The sequence below is a fragment of the Mus pahari genome, chromosome 11 (genome assembly GCF_900095145.1).
Source record: "Mus pahari chromosome 11, PAHARI_EIJ_v1.1, whole genome shotgun sequence".
NCBI classification, from domain to species: domain Eukaryota; kingdom Metazoa; phylum Chordata; class Mammalia; order Rodentia; family Muridae; genus Mus; species Mus pahari.
Genome location: NC_034600.1, coordinates 29,905,031 through 29,930,139, shown reverse-complemented (window position 1 = coordinate 29,930,139; position 25,109 = coordinate 29,905,031). Strand labels below are relative to the sequence as shown.

Sequence of the window (25,109 nt, the reverse complement as noted above, 5' to 3'; positions counted from 1 at the left end):
TGGTTTTTCGAGACAGGGTTTCTCTGTGTAGCCCTGGCTGTCCTGGAACTCACTCTGTAGACCAGGCTGGCCTCGAACTCAGAAATCCGCCTGTCTCTGCCTCCCAAGTGCTGGGATTAAGGGCGTGCACCACCACTGCCCGGCCGCACTTAATTTTCATACTGAAGCTCATGATGTATGCCAAAGATTGTTTTCGTTTGTGACTCACAATGTAAGAATTGTGGGTAAAATTTGGATTATAATATTGAGGAGAATTGGTCTGTAGAGATAAGAAACTTCAGGAGAGGAAGTGGGGAGGGAAGGAGGGCAGGAGGGAAGGAAAACACTTTCGTTTCTCCCTAAATTATTTGCCTCCCAACTCAAAAGGCCAGCTAGAACTAACTGAAGGAGAATAGGACATCTGTGCCACCACTTTTAAGGATTAAGGGTCATTAAGGAAGGAGGGCTAGAAAGAGTGTAAGAGCCTGGAATGCTGCCTTCTGGGCATAGCAGTACAGTCAAAACCATGGCGGCTGTGGTTATCAGCAATGAGCCTGCCCAAGACCATGTCTAGAAGTCAACCGTGGATCACAGGGGCTCAGAGGTTCTACCCTTCCCACTGAACCACTGGCCGCTAATGGGTTTTAGGGGAGGAACAGCCACCGTGTTCAGTTGTGTATCCTGAGGACTCTAGGGATACACAGAATTCACATGGATGTAACAGGGTAGTCCTTTACTATCCAGGACTGAAATAACACATAAAGCTGTGGTTCCTCTAATTGTCAAGGACCTTAGGCTCCACTGGATAGTTCCAAACCCGCAGTTATGCAGATGCTCCTGGTTAGACTCAGTGAATTAAACAAAAGGCTAGGTGGTGGCAGCACATGACTTTAATCCCAGAACTCTGGAGGCAGAGGCAAGCAAATTGCGAAGTTCAAGACCAGCCTGGTCTACAAAACAAGTTCCTGGACAGCCAGGGATACACAGAGAAATCCTCTCTTGAAAAACAGAGAAGGGAAGGGGAGCAAAGAGGAGGAAGGGAGGTGGGGGGAAGGAGAGCGCAGAGTATAGGTAGAGTTTCTATTACAAGCCTTTGCAAAAGCAAGCGGGGGGGGGGGAGAGGGTATACAGAAAATCTGAGTGGAAGAGAGAGAAAAGAATAAAGCTAAAACAGCTCCCAGAAGCTGGCAGCCAAGAGTAGTGTGTGTCCCCAAGTGTGTCTGTCCCACTGTTTAACTAGGGTTGCTTGCATGAACATTAGTTAGGGGCTATTTTTGGAGGCAACCTGCTAATGGCAACACCTCTAGGAAAACAAACCTCCTTCCCTTAGCAACCACTAATTGCCAACAGTTCCTCAGGAACAGATGGAGGCTCATGAGCCCTTCTCCTGTCTATTATGGAGCATGCCAGGCCCTGGCTCCTGCAGGTAACCATAGCTGTTGAGTTCATGACTGCGTGGTCCTCCTTAATCTCAGTAGTTGTCCTGGCTGGTTTTCTAACAACTTGCCACAAGCGAGAGTCATCAGACCGGGAAGGTGTGTCAGTTGAGGCCACGTCTTCATGAGATCCAACTGTAAGGAATTTTCTCAATTAGTGATCCATGGGGAGGGCCCAGCCCATTGTGGGTGGTGCCATTTCTGGGCTGGTAGTCCTGGGTTCTACAAGAAAGCAGGCTGAGCAAGCCATGAAGAGCAACCCAGTAAGCAGCTCCCCCCCCCCCCATGGCCCCTGCATAGTTTCTGCCTCCTGGTTCCTGCCGTTTGAGCTCCTGTCCTGACTTCCTTCAATACCAAACAGCAATATGGAAGTATAAGCCAAATAAACCCTTTTCTCCCCAACTTGCTCATTGGTTATGGTGTCTTGCCACAGCAATAGAAATCCTAAGACAGTGGATTAAGAAGTACCCAACACTCGGGAGGCAGAGGCAGGCAGATTTCTGAGTTTGAGGCCAGCCTGGTCTACAGAATGAGTTCCAGAACAGCCAGGGCTATACAGAGAAACCCTGTCTCGAAAAAACCACACACACACACACACACACACACACACACACGACACACAAGAAGCCCAGTGACGCTACGGCCCTTCTTCCCACTCTCTGGCTCTTATACCTTCATGCTCCTTTCCTTGCAGCTTCCCGAGCCTCCTGAGCAGGGAGGGAAGTCTTATGCAGGACTAAGTAAGCACTGAGCACTCAGCAGTCACTTAGCCTCAGCACTTTGGCCAGCTGTGAGTTTCTTCACTACCCACTGCTCACTGCGATGCTGATCAAGGCTGAGAGCAGCTCTAGGCCGTAAGTATAATAGAAGACAGTTGATGCCCTGTTCATTTAGCCAAGCAACAGTGGTAGGTCCCCCTAGAGCCTATGATCTCCCTAGCCATGGGCTTTTCACCGGGTTTACAGGGTTTACAGTATCCGGCATGGATTCCTTTCTGCAGAGCAGGCAGGCCTCACACCCTGTCAAGCCCAGAGTTCTAGAAATTGGAGAACACAAGCACAGGCAGCTGTTCAATTGTAGTGCAGGCCTCTTGGTAGAATTTGAGGAAGAATTCGCAGGAGATGCCTGGCTACTTTATACCTTTATAACATACCATTTTTGCATGAACTACTTCAGTCACGAGACCTGTATTGATCCCTTTGAAGATTAGTGCTTCCATGGCCTACATTATTTCTACTAGGCCCACCTCATAGGAAAGGAGTTGGATCCAAACCATGCCAGCCAGACTCAGATCCCTGCCCAGGCTCCAGAGGACCTTTAAGGAGGACCAAGCCTACTTCCTCCTTGCATAGCTAAGCCAATGGTACCTCTTGCTTGATTGCTCTAGCTTAACTCCTAGTGCTGTTGGTCCAGTTAGGGAGATAGCCAGGCTGGAAGCCCAGTTTCTTGTCAGTTCCTTCATGAAGGAAAAGCAGAGGCGGGAAGGCTAATCTCTGTGAGGGTGACCTTTGAGACAATGTTGCATCACTCATGCAACACACATGCACTGTTCCCACCTCACACCAGGCACTCACTGCTCCCTGTATCTAGTGAGACTCTTCCACCATCTCTTTCCTATTGGATTGTGTCTTATTGCACAAATGCTTAATGAGATGGCTACTGCCTATATAAATGAGGGGATGAGGGGAAGGAGAGAACCAATGAAGGATAGTAAAGAAGATTAGGCCCAGTTACATTTAAATAAAAAGAACAAGAATTGCTCTACCCTGGACATGGTCATATTGAACTAAAATTAAGTATTTAATAATTATTAGTCTAAACATTTTTCCATTTTTCTATCTCATTCTTTCCTCTGTACAATGTATTTTTTTTTTTAAAAATTATTTATATGAGTACATTGTAACTATCTGACACACCAGAAGAGGGCATCAGATCCCATTACAGATGGTTGTGAGCCATCATGTGCTTGCTGGGAATTGAACTCAGGACCCCCTGAAAGAGTAGTTAGTGCTCTTAACCACTGAGCCATCTCTCCAGCCCCCTGTACAACATATTTTTGTGAATATTTTTTGTCTGTAATTTTAGCTTACTTACCATACCATCTTCTGCCTTTCCACTTAACATTAATGTCTTTCTGCTGTCAGCACCTTTGTGACTCTCCAGTTTCTCTTAGTTCTGAGAGCTCCGTTGGTTCCCTGCGTGGCCACCAGCAGTGTAAAGCCCTGAGCCAGCCTGTCAGGTGTTTATGCTTCTGCCAAAGATAGCAAGGGAAGGGAACCCTGGGGGAAAATACATCTCATTACAGAGGGAGGGATAAGGCCACATCCAAAGGCTGCAGTCCCAAGTGCACCTGAGAGAGAAGCGTGCGGTGGGCTTCGCTCTCAGAGCAGAGGCAGCAGCTGGCCAGAGGTTACAGTTAGTTCTCTTCTGCCCTTTGATCGACTTGTTTTCATCCCTCAGCCCTCACAGTGCAGCCTGCCTGGCTACCTTCTGCTAAACCTTTGCTTTTCTTTGATTTTCATAAAGTGTTAGCTTTCAAAATGCTTGTTCTTGAGTAGGGGTAGAAAACAAAAACCTGACAATTGCAGATTTCTGAAATCTGTTTGTTTCTTGTGTCCTGGGGCTTAACTCTTTTCCCACTTGCTATTGTTGAGCAGGAGTATAGCACCAGCCACAGGATCCTGCCTCGGGAGGGAAATAGCAGGGAACAGGTCTACTCCAGCTTCAACTCGGCCACTCTCATTTGAGGACTTAGTAAAATACATTTACAAAATTACATCTAGAACAAATAGGAAAATGTGCCTGCCTTTAGAGCCACTCCTCTGAAATGAAACTAGCAGTTATGAGGAAATAGGCCTGGCAACTAAATGTTGACTAATGTGCTTTGAGCTATAAAGCTCGGTCAGAAGGCCATATTCATACTGAGGAATGCATAAGTGGCCATGTTCCATTGCCTAATGCATCAGGCCTTTGAACTTGGACGTAAGCCATATTTTATAAGCCCAAGTAAGCTCATTTTATGTAAAATTTCCCTTCTATTATTTGCTACCATTCATTAAGTTATGATTTAACAGACAGGAATGCTTTGGGCTGTAATGTCTATGCTTGGGTAAGAATTTAATGGGGAACAACAGCCTCTCCCCAGAAATCAGCATGTTTATGGCAGGTATAGTGAAAACAAAACAAAACAAAACAAAAAACCTTAAGCAGAAGGCAAATCTGATGAGGACATCTCAAATTGGGAGGCTCAAGCTTTGAGCCCTATTCCCAAAAGAGACCTCCTGATGAAGCCCATCTTGAATACTTTGTTCAATTTCATCTTAGTTTTATTAAAACTACTTCTCTGTATCAAGGTGCTCAAGCCCAAAAGGATTTGTTTGAAAGCATTTAAATTAAGGTGAAAAGTTCAACCAAGCAAAATTCATATTTTTAAAAATTTTTATTTTATATTTTTGTTTTTTTCGAGACAGAGACAGGGTTTCTCCGTGTAGCCCTGGCTGTCCTGGAACTCACTCTGTAGACCAGTCCGGCCTTGAGCTCAGAAATCCACCTGCCTCTGCCTTCCAAGTGGTGGGATTAAAGGCGTGTGTCACCACTGCCTGGCAGAACTTCATATTTTTATGAACTATGGGATTAGCATCAATTAAAGAATGTGTAAAAGAATGGAGTGACTGCGTATCCAAGGACTCAGCCACCTTGACATGTTTATAACAGGCTTAATGATTCATCCAGTCACCACACATTAACTGAGTACCTGTCAGGTGACCGGCAGTGACAGGAAGCTATATTTTGTTGTTAGACATGTCAGGCTTAGTGTGTGGAGCAATCATACTCTGAGTGGCTCCCTGCTCAAGGCCTTCCCTCTTCTAGAATATCTGTATCCCAGGAAACATCTCCCCTAAGGACAGATGGTGACTGATGCCACCCACATTCTTCTTATATTATACCATCTTGTCTGAAATCCCGTCATCTTAATCACTGTTTATAAAGCTCTGCAACTTAAAAGCCAGGTAATTACAGAACAATGAACCTCCTGAGCGCCTGAAACACACAAAGGAGTATTTATCTTTATGGCAGACAGCTTTGATACCTATGTGACTGACAACAAAATGGTGGCCAGTGTAGCAGCTACAGCTGTTGTGAACACTCTGCTAAACAGTCGGTGTTGTGACCACAAATTAGAAACCTAAGAGAAGGCAAATCTGGGTTTGGCACTACTGGGAAAAAACACGTTTTGTTATTCAAAAACCAGTTGCACTCAAACTGAGAGGAAGGATTTGACAAGTTAACCTCCCTCTGTAAGCACTTCAGTGTCTAAAATTTGCCTGAACTCCAAAGCTGCCTGCTCCTGATGGGGTAGCCATTCCATACCTCTAACAGATTTTTACTGCCATTCACAGTTTACCTTTTAACATGAGGATATAGAGGAAAAGATATTAACAGGGGGTTGGGACCTGAATAGCATTGGTCATGGGAGAGGAGATTTATGGTTAGGGGGTCAGGGCTTAATATTAGATCACGATTAACAGAGTCACCTGTGTAGCTTTTCCTTTTAAAAATATATATTTATGTATGACTATATTGTATCTGTCTTCAGACACAACAGAAGAGGGCATCAGATCTAATTACAGATGGTTATGAGTCACCATTTAGTTGCTGGGAATTGAACTCATGACCTCTAGAAAGACAGTCAGTGCTCTTAACTGCTGAGCCATCTCTCCAGCCTGTAGCTTTTCTTTTTAGAGGATGTGTGTGTGTGTGTGTGTGTGTGTGTGTAAGAGAGACAGACAGACAGAGACACAGACACACAAAGAGATATGGTTATTTAATGCCTAGAATTTCAGGAACTTTTCTTGTTTTGTTTTCAGGTTTATTGAAAATATGGCATAACAGATTAAACAGCTCCACGTGGTGTTTGAAATTCATGCCAACCATAGGCTGAGTGACCTGAAGGTTAGAGAGATGGCCAAAGTCCAGAAGCTTCAGCATTTCCTTGGTGTCAGGATCTACTTCAATGATCTCCTGATCTAGGGCTGAGACCTCAGGAACATAATTATCTCTCTTCTCTCTCTCTCTCCTCTCTCCCTGCAGCTTGATAGAGCTACCTCTCACAGGACCTCTCTGAATCCACTTCATCAGATGGGTGTCATAGCCGGCTATCTTGTTCCCAAGTTTCTTGCTGGGGATAATGGCGATCTCCTCCCACAGGCGCTTGTTGCTGTGGAAGTCATGACCCAGGCATGCCTAGTACTTACTTCTCGATGATGACTGGGCCGCCTTCTTCACTGTCTTGGTGAGAACGCGGCCCATGCTGGCGGGTCTCAGGAAAAAAGGACACTCGGGATCCTCTCTTGCATTAAGTCTGGTGATATTAGGAAACCAATATCAGCTGCTTTTGCAGGGCGAGCTTTCTTACTCCTTTTGTTAGATTTTTTTCTGTTGTTGTTGTTGTTTTGAGACAGGGTTTCTCTGTATAGCCCTGGCTGTCCTGGAACTCACTTTGTAGACCAGGCTGGCCTCGAACTCAGAAATCCGCCTGCCTCTGCCTCCCGAGTGCTGGGATTAAAGGTTTGTGCCACCACACACACGGCTTCTTATATCTAGTTATAGTATAACTAGACTGATGGTTTACAAAACAAAAGCAAATATTTATTTTAAACGGAAGAGTTAACAAATACAAGAAAAACAAAAACAAACAAAGGAGAGCTTGCTCGGTGGTTATGAGCATTACTGCTCTTGCAGAGGACCCTGACTCAATTCCAGTGTCCACAAAGTGATTCACAACTTTCTGTATCTTCAGTTTCAGGGGATCCCCACCACCCTCTTCTGGTCTTATTGGGCACCAGGCACACACACGGAATTCATACTTAACATGCAGGTAAATCACTCATACACATACATCTTTTAAAATAGTATATCGAAATAGCATTTTTCCATCACTCAACCCCAAATATTAACTCATATAGCCAATATTGTTCCTCCTGTACCCTAGTCTTCTGCCCTGCTCCCACGAAATACTCCTGAGCAGATGTTAGATGTCTTAGCTTTACGTAAATATTTCTGAAAGATATTCTTCCTTTATCTGGTTATCTTTTGCATTTCGACTATATAAAAGATACATGAAAGCTTCTACATACATCTTTTGGGGAGGCAAATAATTTCCCTTGAAGAAAGTGCTATATTGTCCATATTTGAAAACAAGATCTTATCTTAAGTCAGACTTGCAGATTTTGACATGGCTTAATGAACTTGGGACTTCTAAAGTTTTTGTTTTAAACTTTTGGAAAGAAAGGCATGGAGAGGGATTTCTTTTCTCCATCAGGCCGAGGCATGTTAAAACTTGTGTCCTTTCCTCCTGAGTGTACAAACTGGTAAGATTACCACCACGGGCTTTGTGAACAGGCCTGGAAGGGTCCCGTTTCGGGTCACGCCTGCTCTCGGCAGGCGGTCCAGGCCGGCTGGTTCCCTTGTGACCCGACTGCAGTGCCTGAGTCTTGCAGGCGACACTGGGCGTTCCCTCCCTTTCCGGCCTCGGACAGTTTTGTTTTGGATCTTACTTCCCAGGCAAGGAGAGGCTCCCTGTTGACCAAAGGTTTCCCAGTCTCCTTGGGGTGGCCGGCGGCCAAGTTTCCTTAGTCCCAGTCTGCCAGGACCTGGGACGGTTGGAGATCCTCGAAGGCCGGGACGCTGGACGCGAGTGGGCGGGGTCCTATTAGCCCCGCCCCCCCGGGCCTGCGGGTCGCTCGACTCCCGCCAGCCCCTGAGGCTCGCTGAGACCAAGCTCTGTACCTTTCCTAGCGAACGCTCGGACCCGGACAGGCTGCGCGCACGCGCACTCGGGAACGACAGCCAGGCGCTCGCCCCGCGGCGGCGGCTGCCGCTAGGTGGCGCATGCGCCCTGGAGGGCACGGGCGGTCTCTGGGAAGAAGGCGGCGGCGGCGAGAGGCGGGGGCGCCGTGGGGGCCGGTCCGTGTTTACACAGCGGCGGGCGGGTGCGGACGCGGAACCCGGCGCGGCGGCGGCGGCACGATGGTCATGGCGCATTTCGTGGAGAATTTCTGGGTGAGCGGAGGGTGTTGGGGACGCCGCGGGCTTCGGCTTCTCCCCGCGGCCTGCGTGCGCGCCGGGCGGCGGCTCCTCGGGCGGCCGAGCGAGAGTCCACGGCCCCGGGGTTGCCCGGCCGAGCTCCCGCGGGCCACGGCTCTCCGGCCACCCGCGTCCTCCGGGTCGGCCACTGCGCGCGGCGCCCGGGCTGGCAGCGCGGCCCGGGAGCCGCGGCGGGGACTCCCGAGGGCCGGCGGCGCCGGGCGGGGACAAAGCGCCGACGGGGCGTGCGTGCGCGGCGTCGGGCGCGGGGAGCCGGGCACCCGGCCGGTCTGTTTCCCGCGGCGCAGGCCCGGGGCCCCGCGCAGAGTCCGTGCACGGCCGGGCGGGCTCGGCACTTCCTCTCGGCCGCGCGGCTGGGCTGGCGGGGCTGCGCCCAGGACTTTGCCTTCAGGCCTGCTCACAAAGCCCGTGGAAGTTGGATTTCGTGGACCTTCCTCGGTCTCCCCACACCCCTCTAGTCTCCTCGCCGTGTGATTGCGTGCAGTTACTGTTAGCCGATCGTGGCAAGTACGCTTCTGCCATGAACCGGAAAGTTACGTGTTGACTCAGGTATCTCGGCCGAACTTGGGTTTTCGTGGCCCGACAGTTGCAAATAAGGCACTTTTCATTTGGGTAAGGTGTAGAAGTGTTGAAAGGGGTCAGCTTTCAGTCACGCCAGCCACTGCTATCTGAGATTCTTAATTCAGTCTCAAGCACGGGCTTGCTCAATAATACAATCAGTTCATGGTTATTTGTTTTGAATGTTAACTCGCTTTTCGTAAACATCTGTACTCCGTGGTGTTTTTAAAGAGCGGTTTTATTGAGGCTCCCTTTCTATGTATACAGTGCATGCATTTAAAGTGTATATTGTGAGTTCCTCATTGTTTTGTGCAAACATTACCACAGTCAATTTTAGAACAATTTCATAACCTCAGAAAGAATCCCTTACCGGTTAGGAGTCATTCCCAGTTTGCCCCTTGTCTCAGTCCCTAGGCAACTGATGTGCTTCTACAGTTCTGTCTTTTCTGAACCCAGCATTTAAACGGGACTCTGATGACTGGCCTGTTTCACTTACCATAATATTTTCAAAGGTAATCCACGAGATGATACATATTAGTATTTCATTCCTTTTTATGATCAAATAATATTCTATTCCATTTTCTACTTATCTATTCATTGGTGATGGATATTTGGTACCCATCACAACTACTGTTTTATTATGAATAATATTGCAATGAACACTTTTATACAAGTTTGTCAGAGCATGTGTTTTTCTTTGGAGAATGGAATTTACTGGATCATGTGGTTAACTCTATGTTTGCACATGGTTAGCCAAAGGGCCAAGAAGCAGATGCATTACTAGTTCAGTCAACTGCTAGACTGTTCCTCAGAGTGGCTACAGCATTGCACCGTGCTCTGTAGTGTCTCAGAGTATATACACACTCACTAACACTTGCTGTCTTTTGTTATTATGAAGGTGGACATGAAGTAGTATCTTGTGCTTTTGATTTGCATTTTTCTGTGCCTAATATTTTTTGTTTGCCCATTTTATGTATTTTTCTTTGGAAAACTGTAGACCCATTGTCGGTTTTAAAATTTGATTATTTTTATTGCCTTTTTGTTATTGAATTCTTTTCATAGTCTGGATAATCCTCCCAAACCTTGTGCCTGCACACTTATTTAAGGGCAGTTTCCTGGCCTTCTGATCCTCCCGTCTCTGCCTATAGACTGTCATTTCTATTAGACCTGGATGCAATTTTTTTTTTTTTTTTTTTTTTGAGCTAGGTTCTATTTACATAGCCCTGGCTGTCCTGGAACACACTATGTAGACCAGGTTGGTTTTAACTCAGATTGCCTGCTTCTGCTTCCCAGGCTTACCATGCCAGACCTTTAGATACATATACCCATCTCCTTCCCTCCTTCCGTCCTTCCGTCCCTCCCTCTCTGCCTGCCTGCAACATACAAACTTTATTTACTAAAAGAAACAGGGCAGGGAGTGGTGGTGCACATCTTTAATCCCAGAAACAAAGAAAAAAACAAAAAGAAAAAAAAAGAAACAGGTAAAGTAAAACAGGTACTTGTATTAAGAAAAAAAAACTACAAGAAAATTTGTTTTCAATAACTTAAAAATCTACTTGCAGTTGTATTTAACTGAACACTTGTTGATAAGGGTATAGCTCATGCACAGGTATAGATGAAGGATTTGCGCGTTTTTCAAGTATTCACTGAATACTACCTTATATACACATATACATTAAATTTGAAAAAGATTAGATGATCCCAGCTATACTTAAAATTTGTGTGTGTGTGTTGGAAAAGGTGTCTAAAGAGGATGTGCAGTTTTGGCTCCTGAATGGTGTACTGAACCCATCCTAGACTCTGTTGAATACCAAGGCTCCTCCACTCCTGTTCAGACATCAGATGAGTTTTTGGTACTTGTTGAGAGACTTCTCTGTGTAACATGACTGCCAGAACCCATAGTCCTTGCCTGAGTGCCGGCCTGGAGGAGCACGGCACGGGAGGGAGCAGGAAACCAGAGGAGCTCCAGGACCACCTGAGGGGGCATCGCAGGACTTCAGGTAGATGCACAGGTTCACGGGGTGGAGATAATGTCCCCCTCAGAAGACTGTTTTTTTATTGACGTCCAGTCTGTAATTGGGTGGAACCTCGAAGTCCAACTCCCCATTCTTCTGTCTCCTCTGCTTTTGTTATCCTGAGGCTTGTGCTAACCTGATGTGCTTCTGTTTTCTTAGAAGACTTCATAGTTTAGTTCATCTGCTTCCTTCTGTCATCTATCTGAACATAATCCTGTGTGTCAAAGAAAGGCACCGCTTCCTTCTTTGCAAGTGCATGTCTTTGTGCCAGTTTCTTTTTTTAAAGGATCTTTCTTCATTGGGTTTTCGTGACACTTTTTTCAAATATCACTTGACCACGAATGTATGGATTTAGTTTTGAATTTTCAATTTTATTCCATTGCCTTATTGACATATAATATGTCAGCAGCTACTATACTATTTAATACAGATTTGTATAATGAGTCAGGAAATATACAAGTCCTATGTGTTTTTTGTTTGTTTGTTTGTTTTGTTTTTTGTTTTTTTCAAAAAAAGATTTTGGCTATTCGGGGGTAGGGGGTCCCTTTATTTCCATATGAATTTTGGGATTCCTCCATACACTTTAGACTTAAGTGAAAACAGAACACTGTTAGAAAGATGGCCTAGGGATTGACATTCTTAGGCCAGGTGCAGATAGCAGGGCTGGTTAAGACTTGTGTCTGGAAGCCTGATCCCCAGGACTTGGGTAGTCGTAGAAGGGCTCTTGCCGTTGCCCCGTTAGCCTTGGCTGATAGATGTCCCCCACATATCTCATAAACAAACACATGTAATTACAAAAGAAAAGCTTTTTTTTTTTTTTTTTTTTTTGCATGTTTTGGATATGCTAATATTTTTAAGTTTATTAACAATTTTAAATTGTTTTTAAATTGTGTTTTTCCTGTTTCAGAGTTGTTCTGTCAGTTGAACATTAAGTATAGCCTTGCTTTTGCCTATTTCAAAATACGCGTTTCTGGATATTTTTGTGCATAATTTTCATGCCTCTTGTTTGACTGAATTAATAGAGGAACAAGAATAATTTGAATATCTGAAATCTAATTTATGTTTCAGTCTTTGCCTTCATTTTTACTACTAGGAACAAATAGGAAAATATATTAAAAATAAGTTGACGTTTATTTCCTAGTCTGGAATTGGGGCTGTAAAGTAAGAGCATGAACGGCTCTCAGAGGAGGCAACAAGGAGCAGGAGAGCCTAGTAACTGTATCTAAGCTAGCAGCTTCTAGGGGCTCATAGCTTCTGCCTTGAACATCCTACAGATGGACGTAGTTCAGGGTCATTTATGAAGTAATTCTGTAGAGTAGAGAATTGAATATTTAATCCCCCTAGATTTCACGGTGGTAGGAAAATAAAGCTTGTCGAAGTTCAAAGCATAGTGTACGTGGTAAATAGATACACGTCTACATACACACGCATTTTGTTAGTTCAAAAACAAAACAAAACAAAAACTGGTCAAGGTGAGGTCATGGGAAACGTTGAAGTTTAAGTCTCTAACCAAACAACATATGATCGGTGTTCTCCTTAATGTCTATAAAGACAGACTTTTTTGTGGCATTTTGATAGAGGAAAGCTTGAATCATTGAAACACAGTTGAAGCTCTTGTGAAAGCAGCACATCCTGCCTTTTTCTTTATAGTTTTTCCTAAGTGAGACTGCTAAGTTAAAAGTTCCTTAAAGAAAAAACATGTTCAAGACTTCCTACATAACAGATGTTTTGTTGCTGATAAGTCTGTTGCCCTAAAGCTTAGTGCTATTGATAATCAAGCTGAAATATTTTTTCCTGTTAATCCACACCAGTACTCTTAATATGTAAAAACAAACATTAGCTCTTTAACAGATTGCATAACTTTAAAAGGGTATTGTCCAGGATTTAATTGTCTCTTACGCTGACTTGCTTAGAGAAGGAGTTAAGTACTAGTTTATAATACTGAGATTATCTGTAAGAACACTACACTGTAATAATTCAAATGACTTTTTATATATACCTAGATTGTTCATCAGTAAAAACATAAAAGGAAGTAATTTCACAGATGATAATAAAAAGAAAAAAAAGCATGACAGACTACTATTTAATACTTTATGACTATTATTTTACATAGTAAACCTACTCCACATAACATACCACGTATTCCTTAGTGTATGTCACATTAGGGTAAACTGAAGTTTTGAGTTAGGTAACTTTCTCTAGAGGGCGTCTCAGTCAACATATCAAAAGTTAACACACACAACAAGGTGTTCCTTTCCTTTTTACTCTTTTTTTTTTTTTTTTTAAGATTTTTTTTTTTTTTTTAAGATTTATTTATTTATTATATGTAAGTACACTGTAGCTGTCTTCAGACACTCCAGAAGAGGGTGTCAGATCTTGTTATGGATGGTTGTGAGCCACCATGTGGTTGCTGGGATTTGAACTCCAGACCTTCGGAAGAGCAGTCAGTGCTCTTACCCACTGAGCCATCTCACCAGCCCCTCCTTTTTACTCTTACTGTTTAGCCTGTAAATAGTCTCTTTCATTTACTGCTTCATTTGTATCATCAGATTTTAGTCTTAAATTAACTTGAAGCACTTGGTTATCCAGTTTGATCTGTAGTTATATGGGTAAATCTGGGAGGATTAAAATGCTTTTAGAAACTCTGTATTATTCGGTCAATAGGACTTTAGAGTGTAGAACATTTTTTGTTTGTCAATTTTAAATCTGGTATTTTAGATGAGAGATTAATTATACATTTTGGTGTTTTTTTTTTTTTTAATTCAGATGGAAAATTTGAAACTGTATCTTTAGAAAAGTATTTGATATAACTGGAAACACAAAATAGAAGCTTATCTTTTATTAGTTTAAAGTTCTAAATAGGGCTGGAGAGATAGCTCAGAGGTCTGCTCTTCCAAAGGTCCTGAGTTCAATTCCCAGCAGTCACATGGTGGCTCACAACCATCTGTATTGGGATCCGATGCCCTCTTCTGAGGTGTCTGAAGACAGCTACAGTGTACTCATGTACGTTAAATAAATAATAAAAAGGTTATAAATATTGTGATTTGGTATTCTTGCTTAGAATATGATCCCATCAGATGGTGCACTACATTTAAATATGTGTATACATATGTGTAGAAATATTTTTTATTTACTAACAGACTTGTACATTGTTTTATATCTATTGATACTCCAAAGGTAACAAAAAAGACTAAAATATAAAATCTCCCTTTTTCTTTGTCTAGATCTTCCTAAGGCAGTTACTTGTTTCTTTTTAGCATCCAAAAGAACCTGTATATATACAAGCATAAGCATTCACAAAGTGAAATGTAGTAGGGTAAAACTGTAAAAGTAGTTAGCCATATCCAAGCTGTCTTTATTGCAACAAACAATATCCAGCTATAGATTCAATTAAGTTAGTTGAATTAAGTCAGCTGATTCTATTAAGTAAGTTACTTTATTAGTAGACATTCTAAAAGTATAGTTTTTGTTGTTATTTTTAACATTTTTGGTTTTTGGTTTTTTTGAGACAGGATTTCTCTGTGTAGGCCAGGCTGTCCTGGAACTTGCTCTGTAGTTGGCCTTGAACTCAGAGAGCCACCTGCCTCTGCCTCCCAAGGGCTGGGAGTAAAGGCGTGATAGCCTCAGACCTGGGTTTTGAGGTTTGGTGTTTCAGTCTTGTCTACGTAAAGCTTTACAACTTAGTTATGAACTGGTGGTAGTTTAATCAAACACGTGTCGTTTCTGTGTTACATCCAGTGATGGCATCCCTTGGAAGATTTAGATTCTTTGCTTTTTGTCTATTGCTTCTATTTTTTATTTATTTTATTTTTGAGGCTGTTTCTCTGGGTAGCCTTGGCTGTAGAACTTGCTTTATAGTGCAGGCAGGCCTTGAACATAGAGATCTGTCTGCCTCTGCCTTCCCAGTACTGGCATTAAAGTTGTGTGCTACCACTGCTTAGCTCGTCTGTTGATTATAAATCTACATAATGATATTATTTTGTTTGGTAATGGTTGACTAAAAGAATATTTTTATTTTGACTGGAAAAATGGCTTGAAAAACAATGTAAGTTAAAAAACCCACAAAAAATCTGAAGTTAAATAATACATTCTTAAATATATAAACCCGTTGAAGCCCATTGAAATGTTGGGCGCAGAGTATTTTTCTTCATAGATAAAAATGGATGTTCAAGCCGGGCATGGTGGTGCACTCCTTTAATCCCAGCACTTGAGAGGCAGAGGCAGGTAAATTTCTGAGTTGGAGGCCAGCCTGGTCTATAGAGTGAGTTCCAGCAGGACAGCCAGGGCTACACAGAGAAACCCTGTCTCGAAAAAAAACAAACAAAAAAAAAAGATGGATGTTCAAAATATAAAAGTGTTTATATTACTACAAATATAACATTTTTATTTGTTGTATGTATGGCTAAGTACTTGATGTTTACAAGCTAAGAGTTTATTAGAAATTACTTCAACTTGATTTGAAGTTCCTGTTTCCTGTTTTTTTGGTAAGCTGTTGAAAACTTAGATTTCCGATCCTGTGTTACTTGCTTATAGTATTGCTTTCATATCCAACACACATATTTCATTCCTCACTTCATTCAAGGAAATTAAAACCTTAAGCCATAAATATGAAAGTTGTTAAACTTAGATTATTGGTCTTTATTTTACAGATTAAATGGACATTTTTTGGTATTTCCTTTGTGATGATTTGATAATATAGAACTTACAGGGTTAAATAGTACAAAGACTTTAAAGAATTCTATATTTGTATGATTCTTTTAATTCTATCAGTTGGAGATAAAACAATAGCCCGTTTCTTTTCTTAAATCTTTAAGGAAATTTGGGGTTGGAGAGATGGCTCAGCAGTTAAGAGCACTGGCTGTTCTTTTTGAGGACTGAGGTTCAATTCCTAGCACCTACATGGCAGCTCTTAACTCTGTAACTCCAGTTTCAGGGGACTTGACGCCCTCACACAGACATACATGCAGACAAAATACCAGTGCACATAAAATATAAATATAGCTTTTAAAAAGCTTTATGCTTTTTTCAAGTTTATTGAAAATTTGAATAGGAATTTTACGATGTTCAAAGCTTATGTTAATAGTGTGCTGTTTTGACTAAGAAGTCAGGATTTAATTAAACTTTCCTTCCATCCATCCATCCATCCATCCATCCATCCATCCATCCATGGCAAGGTCTCATTATAGTCCTGGCTATTCTAGTATATAGAATAGGCTGGCCTTGAACTCACAGAGATCTTTTTTTTCTTTGAATATTTATTTATTATATGTAAGTACACTGTAGCTTTCTTCAGACACTCCAGGAGAGGGCATCAGATTTCGTTATGGATGGTTGTGAGCCACCATGTGGTTGCTGGGATTTGAACTCAGGACCGTTTGGAAGAGCAGTCAGTGCTCTTAACCGCTGAGCCATCTCACCAGCCTGTCACAGAGATCTTATCCAACTCTCTTTTCCTTCCAGTGCTGGGATTAAAGGTGGGATTAAAGGTGTACATCATCATGCTGAGCTAGGATTTAGTTTTTTGTTTTTCGAGACAGGATTTCTCTGTGTAGGATTTAGTTAATTTTAAGCAAAAACATAATTAAATAAAAAGCCCATAAGTTAAATCAAAAGAGTCTCTTGCTATGTATAATGGGGTTTTATAATGTATTTTAAAAGATCCATGTTATATTTCCTAAATTATGGTATGTGTTAAGGTTTCAGATTAATCTCATTGCTTATACACTTTTGCATGTTTATAGAGTAAGTATGTATAGGAAACTATAAATGTTGTTAAAGGTATGGAATTGCTTTGAAAGTATGTAATCATTTAACAATTTTTAACTCAAAGAAAAATAGGTTACCAGAACATAAGAATTATATAATAATTAATGAAGGATTATTGTATCTTCATAATTTTTAATGTCTGTTTTTGTTTATCTTTTGAATTTCAGGGGGAAAAAAATAATGGCTTTGATGTATTGTACCATAATATGAAGCATGGACAGATATCAACTAAAGAACTAGCAGATTTTGTAAGAGAAAGGTATGTGTTTTTTATAAGCGGTTTAGGAACTTACCAATTTAAATTTAAGAATATAAATAATTGCAAAAATTTTAGTTGGTTTTAAATAATTGAGGTTCATTTTTTTAAAAAAAAAACATAGTATAATTATATTTTAAAGCAGTGTTTTACAAACTTTTATCATCTCTACACCGAATGCTGATAAAATGGTTCACAGTGGCAATGTTGAAGCCCTGGTTTGCAAATGACTGCTTTATAATATGTGTACACTTTGTTTTGAATGTATTAGCAAAATAATATAATGAAACAAGAGTTTCAGAAGATGAAACATTTGCCATTTCTTTTGCTGTTGTTTGTTTTACCCCAGACTGGGTTTCTCTGTGTAGGCCTGGCTGTCCTGGAACTTGCTCTGTAGACCAGGCTGGCCTCGAACTCATCTTCCTGCCCCTGCCTCCCGAGACCTGGGATTACAGGTGTGTGAGACCACTCAGCACACTGCCAGTTTTTAATCAAATCTGCTAAAATAATTTGAAAAGATTCTCCCAAATTCAGCTTAGTTGTGCATTATAATTTTAATTGAAAAAGTCTTACAGTTTTGAATGCTATAAATTTTATAAAGTGTGATTTTCTTTAAACTTTTAGAATATAATCGTCAATTTAGAAATTACTAGAAGTCAATATAATTTGACAGTGACAAAGCTGCTTCTGTATTTGGATTCTCCACGCCCCCTTATTTATTTATTTATTTATTTATTTATTTAGTGACAAGGTCTCATTTTGTAGCTCTGGCTAGTCCAGAGCTCACTGTGCAGGCCAGCCTGGCCTGCAACTCAGTTCTGCCTTCTCAGCCTCCCCAGTGCTGGAATTTAAGGCCTGTGCCGCTGCGCATCCACCCCTAACCCCAATAACCAAAGTCTGACTTAGCTCAGGCTGAGCAGCCTTGAATTTTCTATATAGCTAAAGATGACCTTGATTTTTCTGCTTCAGCCATCTCAGTGCTGGGACTACAGCCATTTGTCACATCTGCTCATTTATGCTACTTCTTAGAGCTGTTTTGTGACTAGTTCTACTTCATTGTGTATTTGTTGTTGTGTTATTGTATGAAAACATTAAAAAAAAAAAAACCTTTGTTACAGGGACTTTTGGCCTTTAAATATGTCCCATTTGTTTATATTTTCTTTGAATAACATAGCTGTCTTATGTTTTCTTAGTACCAAGTATTTTCTTGCATTCTCAAGATATGGTTGCAAATATATATCTTTTTTCATGAGCTTATAGGAAGGGAGATGTACACGATATACAGGAATTGGGACATAAATGATTTTACCTGGGACTAGTTCCTCTGGCTTCCACCTTTCACTTGGAGAGGGAATCTCAGTTACTTGGAGCCCTGGGTAAAGGCTGCCCTTCCTGGCTTCTGCATCAGCATCAGCATAAGCAGGAATAAAGGAAGGAAGGAAGGCATGATATCTCTGACATTTCCTGAACTTTCCTCTTACCTAATATGTACTTCACTACTGTCACTCTCTGCCTTGAAGTCTCTCTTTATGTCAGTAACAGGGAGTCTAGTAATTGTGGGGTGATTTCTTCTTTTATTTATTTTTATTTTTTTATTTTTTTTAAAGTATTTATTTATTATATGTAAGTACATTGTAGCTGTCTTCAGACACACCAGAAGAGGGCATCAGATTTCATTACAGATGGTTGTGAGCCACCATGTGGTTGCTGGGATTGAACTCAGGACCTTTGGAAGAGCAGTTGGCGCTCTTAAACACTGAGCCATCTTGCCAGCCCCTTCTTTTTATTTTTTATTTTAATTAATTAATTAATTTTGGTTTTTCGAGACAGGGTTTCTCCGTGTAGCCCTGGCTGCCCTGGAACTCACTTTGTAGACCAGGCTGGCCTCGAACTCAGAAATCNNCCTGCCTCTGCCTCCCNAGTGCTGGGATTAAAGGCATGCACCACCATGCCCGGCTCTTCATTGATTCTTGTTCTAGAACTCTGTTAGAAGGGCTTTTTTGTTTCTTTGTTTTAATTTTTTTGAGCTACAGAACAGCTTCTTGGTTTTTGTTTAAATTATTTCATAGATTTTCCGTTTCTGTTAAGATAAACCTGCATTGTCTTAGCTCCCACCTGGTTCCTTCTTATCTCTACCCTGAGATACCAGTCATGAACAGGCTTCCTCCACGGCAGGCATTGCAGTTGCTGGTCCTCTCTACATTAGGTAATGCTTCTTTGTTTTTCAGGATTTTGCAGTCTGCTCACTTACCCTGTGTTTCCTGGTCTCTGACTAGGGTTAGAATCACCTATTGTGATCTCTTCTAGTGCTGTACTATTCTTTAATTCCTCATTTGAGTTTGTTTCTGTGGTTTTGTTGTACTTAACAGACAGCGTCCTGCTGTACCTCAGCACATAGCAGTGTGTCACTGTCAGCTATGAGTGCTGTTTTACCCTCATATTCACTGAGTAAAGCTCCCCGGGGCACACTTGGTTTCTTTGTTGTGTCATCTTTTGTTTTGTTTTGTTTTTCTAGTCTATCTTCTGCACGTATTCTCCAGTAGTGCTGTAATTTGTCAGTCTCAGTATCAGTTTAGTTTGTTTTCCTGGTTTTTTTCTTCTTTGTTGTCTGCTTTTGGGCCTTTCTGAAAGTCTGTTTTCTTCCGTTGGTTTAGAAGTAATGTCTGCACTTTTTAGTTTATGATCATTCTAGGTCTTAGAATACAGATTCCTTGTCCTATTAATACTGACTGTTGCTTGTTACTTTTACTGTTTCCTGAAGATGTGCAGACTTCAGAACATCACTTCCTCCTGGCTTGTTTGGAGGTCAGAGGACAACTTGCAGGACTGGCTGTCTGTCTACATCCTGTGGGTCTGAGAGATCACACTCAGGTTGTTTGCCTTGGTGGCGAGGCCATTACTCACTAAGCCATCTTATTAGCCCCTTTCTTTAAAAAACTTTTTTTTCTTGAGTCCATGTCTTGGCATATAAACTCTGTCCTGGTCCTCACTCTGTGGCCTAGGCTGGCTTTGAGCTCATATCATCCTTCTTCCCATGGCCTTCTTAGTGTTAGGATTGCAGACATTTGCTACCACTCCTACCCAATTTTTCACTTTTCAAAAACTTTGGGTTTCTCTTCTTGCACAAACATCATGACCAAGAAGCAAGTTGGGGAGGAAAGGGTTTATTCCGCTTACATTTCCATACTGCTGTTGATCACCAAAGGATGTAGGACTGGAACTCAAGCAGGTCAGAAAGCAGGCACTGATGCAGAAGCCATGGAGGGATGTTCTTTACTGGCTTGCCTCCCCTGGCTTGCTCAGCCTGCTCTCTTATAGAATCCAAGACTACCAGCCCAGAGATGGCACCACCCACAAGGGGCCTCTCCCCCTTTGTTCACTAATTGAGAAAATGCCCCACATCTGGATCTCATGCGGGCATTTCCCCAACTAGAGCTCCTTACACTTCCACATTGCTGTTCATCACCAAAGGAAGGCAGGACTGGAACTCAGGCAGGTCAGGAAGCAGGAGCTGATGCAGAGGCCATGGAGGGATGCTACTTACTGGCTTGCTTCCCCTGGCTTGCTCAGCTTGCTTTTTTTATAGAACTCAAGACCACCAGCCCAGGGATGGCACCACCCACAAGCCCCCACCCCATCACTAATTGAGAAAATGTCTTATAGCTGGATCTCATGGAGACATTTCCTTACCTGAAACTCCTTTCCCTGTGATAACTCTAGTTTGTGTCAAGTTTACACAAAAACCAGCCAGTACAATTGCCTTGTCAACTTGACACACAAACACATCACTATTAAGCCTCAACCCTTACTTTGTTATTCATCCCTAAGATCTAAATAACTCTAAAAGTCCCACAGTCTTTGCAAATTCTTACATATTAAAATTTCAATCCTTTTAAAATATCCAATCTCTTTTAAAATTCAAAGTCTTTTTACAATTAAAAATCTCGTAACTGTGCGCTCAACTAAAATACTTCCTTCAAGAGGGAAAAATATCAGGGCACAGTCAGAATCAAAAGAAAAGTCAAACTCTAGGTGTCTAATGTCTAGAATCCAACTCATGGTCTTCTGGGCTCCCCTAAGGGCTTGGGTCACTTCTCCAGCTTTGCCCTTTGTAGCCCACGCCTTGTCTTCTAGGTTCCAGCTGCCTGTACTCCACTGCTGCTGCTGTTTTTGGTGGTCATTTCATGGTACTGGCAGTTCCAAAACATTGTTGTCTTCCTCTGTAACTAGGCTTCACCAGTAGCCTCTCATAGGCTCTTCATGGTGCCAAGCCTCGACTCCTTTGCATGACCCCTTTAGTCCTGGGCCATCAATTGCAACTGAGGCTGCACCTTCACCAATGGCCTTCCATGGCCTCTCACAGTGCTTCCATGGCCTCAACTGCTCTGCATGATCCCTTCATGCCTTCAAAACCAGTACTACCTGGGTAACTCTTACACATTACCAAGTCCAGCCACAGCACAAGGTACAATCTTGGCTATCTCTGGAACACAGCCTTGGTACTCTCAGAAAACACATCCTGGATCTTACCTCAGTGATGCTGGTCTCTTCTTAATCACCACTAATTTCTTAGCTCCAGCTAACCAGCATCAATAGTCTAAGTAATGCAAAGTTTTTGCTTTACTGGTTCTGGTATTTTGTTAAACACAGCTGATTCTTCAGCTCCAGCTAACCAGAACCACAGAATCTTCACAATCAAAACATGGTCCAGATAACAGTCTTTAATATTCCCTCTGAAATTTCACAAGCCAGGCCTCCATCATCTGCACTGTTCTCAACATTATCTTCCAGGTTCCTGTACAACATTCCACAGAATTCTTAACACTGAATGGATCTTGTAGCCCAAAGTTCCAAAGTCCTTCCACAGTCTTCCCCAAAACATGGTCAGGTCATCATAGGACCCCACTCCTGGTACCAATTTGTCATTTTTGTTGTGCTTTTTTTTTTTTTTTTTCTATTTTAAAAATTATTTAATGTTTATGGGTGTTTTGTCTGTGGGTGTAAATCTGTATCACATGCATATTGGTGCCTGAGGAGGCTCTAGAAGGGTGCATTACATTCCCTAGCATTGTAATTACAGAGAGCTGCAAACTGTAAGCTATCTGCGTGTTGGGAATCAAACCGGGGCCCTAGAAGGGCAGCCAATTATTACTTTTTAAAATTTATTTATTCCTTTCTCATATATTAAATCCAAACCTCAGTTTCCCCTCCCTTTACACCTCCCAGCCCCTCCCCTCAGAAAACTTCCCTCTCCCCCCAGATCCACTCTTCCTCTGTTCCCCTTCAGAAAAGAACAGTCCTAGGATATCAACTGAAAAAGGCAGAACAAGTTACAATAAGACTAGACACAGACCCTCATGTCAAGGCTGGATGAGACAACCCAGTAGGAGGGAAAGGCTCCCAAGAGCAGGTACAAGAGTCAGCAGCGTCCCTCACTCCCACTGTTAGAAGTCCCACAGGATCACGACCTAGCTTAGACCCTCACAGGCTCTGTGATTGTCATTTCAGTCTCTGTGAGCCCTGCTTAGTGGATTCTGTGGACTTAACACATCCCACAGGGTCCTCAACCCCTCTTCTCTGGCTCCTACAATCCTTTCTCCCCTCTTCCACGAAGTTCCCCAATTCTGCCTAATATCTGCAGTCAGTACTCTTTAAAGATTTCTTTATTTTTATATCTAAGTATATTGTAGCTGTCTTCTGACACCCAGAAGAGGGCATCAGATCTCATTAGGGATGGTTGTGAGCCATCATGTGGTTGCTGGGATTTGAACTCAGGACCTCTGGAAGAGCAGTCAGTGCTCTTAACCGCTGAGCCATCTCTCCAGCCCTGCAGTCAGTACTCTTAACCTGTGAAGTGCCTTTCTGCTTCCTTTACCTTTTCTGGTTGGTTGGTTGGTTTTTGAATTTTTTTCAGACATGGTCTCACTATCTGGCCCATCTGTTCTGGAACTCAGTATGTAGACCAGGTTGACCTCTGCCACAAATATCTGCCTGCCTCTGCATTCCCAGGCTGGAATTAAAGATGGTTTGCCTCCATACCTGGCTCTTTCATTTAACTTTTTTTTTTTTTTAAAGATTTATTTATTTATTATATGTAAGTACACTGTAGCTGTCTTCAGACACTCCAGAAGAGGGCGCCAGATCTTGTTACGGATGGTTATGAGCCACCATGTGGTTGCTGGGATTTGAACTCAAGACCTTCGGAAGAGCAGTCGGGTGCTCTTACCTGCTGAGCCATCTCACCAGCCCCCCCCCCCTTTTTTTTTTAATGGATTTTCAAGATATGGTTTCTCTGAGTAACAGTACTCTGTGACGACATGACTTCTAAATCACAGAGCTCCTCCTGCCTCTACCTCCTGAGTGCCAGGATTAAAGGCGTGTACTTCCACAACCAGCCCTAACTTCTTAAAAAGCCAACGTTAGATTAACAGATGTTACATTTCCTCCTTTAACAGTGAGGTCACCTGAGCATTCCTTAACTCTTTCTAAGTTTTGTTTATGACAAACTATTTTACTTAAATTTTTTAGCTGCCTTTTCTAGATGCTCTGAAGGAAAAAGCTGTCTGACATATCTGATGGCTTCTTGGGACATCCTTACTGATAGTTAAACTGTCAAATGTCCTATTCCTAGTTTGTAGGTATTGCAATGTCTTTCTTTTTTTAATGACTTTTTTAAAAAAAGAATTATTTATTTTATGTATGAGTACATTGTAGCTGTCTTCAGACACACCAGAAGAGGACATCAGATCCCATTACAGATGGTTGTGAGCTACCATGTGGATGCTGGGAATTGAACTTAGGACCTCTGGAAGAACAGTCAGTGCTCTTAACCTCTGAGCCATCTCTTCATCCCCCTTTCTTTTTTTATAATTATTATTTTTATGTGTATGGGTGTTTTGCCTGTGTGTGTGTGTGTGTGTGTGTGTGTGTGTGTGTGTGTGTATACCATGCCTGTACAATGGTCATGGAGGCCAAAAGAGGGCAGCAGATCCCAAAACTGGAGTTAGAGATGGTTGTGAACCATTATGTGGGTGCTAGGAATTAGATTGAGATCCTCTGGAAGAGCAGCAGTGCTCTTTACTGCTGAGCCATCTCCTCAGCCCTGTGCTTTTCTAGTTAAACTTTACCATTAAGGTACTAATAAGCTTGCTGGGTGGTGGTGGCACACACCTGTGTGTGTGTGCACATGGGCACTTGTGTTGGTTATGTTTTTCAACACAGGGTTTCTTGTATGTAGCCTTGTATGACTGTCCTGGAACTTGATCTGTAGACCAGACTGGCCTCAAACTCATTAGAGATCTGCCTGTTTCTACCAGCTGAGTACTGGGATTCAAGGCATGAACCACAATGGCCCAGCTGTCATATGCCTTTAATCCCAGCACTGAAGAGGCAGAGGCAGGGGGATCTGTGAATTTAGGGCCACCCTAGTCTATAGAGTTGGATCCCAGAAAGAACAGCCAGGGCTACAAGAAAAAACCCTGTCTCTAAAACCAAAAGAAAAAAAAAAAGATGCTAATATTTATTTCTGTATTTACTTTTTAAAGATGATCAAAGTACTACTTATAGAATTATTTAAAAATATAGACAAAATCAAAACACACAAAAAATTGTTGTTATTGTCTATTTGTGGTATTGTCTTGTTTCCCAAGCTGATTTTAATTTATGATCTGGCTTGACCTACTGAATAGATAAGATTATAGGTATTTGCTCTCATCCATGGCATATAAATGAGTAAATGTGCAGAGAAAAATCACAGGGCTATCAGTGAGGGCTTGTTTCTGTCAGTACTTTCTCGGCAGGTTTGTGTGTGTGTGTGTGTGTGTGTGTGTGTGTGTGTAACTAGGAAGTATTTGAAGACAAGTATAGAAATTTGGAGTCAAGGTGATGCAGATGCCTAAGTATAGTTAGGCTGGGAGAGTTGGACGTTAGTGCAAGAGCAGTGTGGAACCCATCAAAATAAATGGACAGGGATGGCTGTAGACTATTTCACTA

General features: G+C 42.2%; 1 protein-coding gene and 1 pseudogene across 1 annotated transcript in view; one reads left to right on the top strand and one right to left on the bottom strand.

The window, feature by feature from the left end:
• Window positions 1–6,309: 6,309 nt before the first annotated feature.
• LOC110329188 lies at window positions 6,310–6,867 on the bottom strand (annotated as a pseudogene).
• Window positions 6,868–8,131: 1,264 nt separating this feature from the next.
• Fcho2 (FCH domain only 2) overlaps window positions 8,132–25,109 on the top strand; it is a 97,645-nt gene continuing 80,667 nt past the window's right edge. Inside the window, exons 1-2 of the mRNA XM_021208205.2 lie at window positions 8,132–8,477; window positions 17,029–17,120. Coding sequence (XP_021063864.1) covers window positions 8,307–8,477; window positions 17,029–17,120 — 263 coding nt within the window. The 5' untranslated portion in view covers window positions 8,132–8,306. The remainder of the gene's footprint in view (window positions 8,478–17,028; window positions 17,121–25,109) is intronic.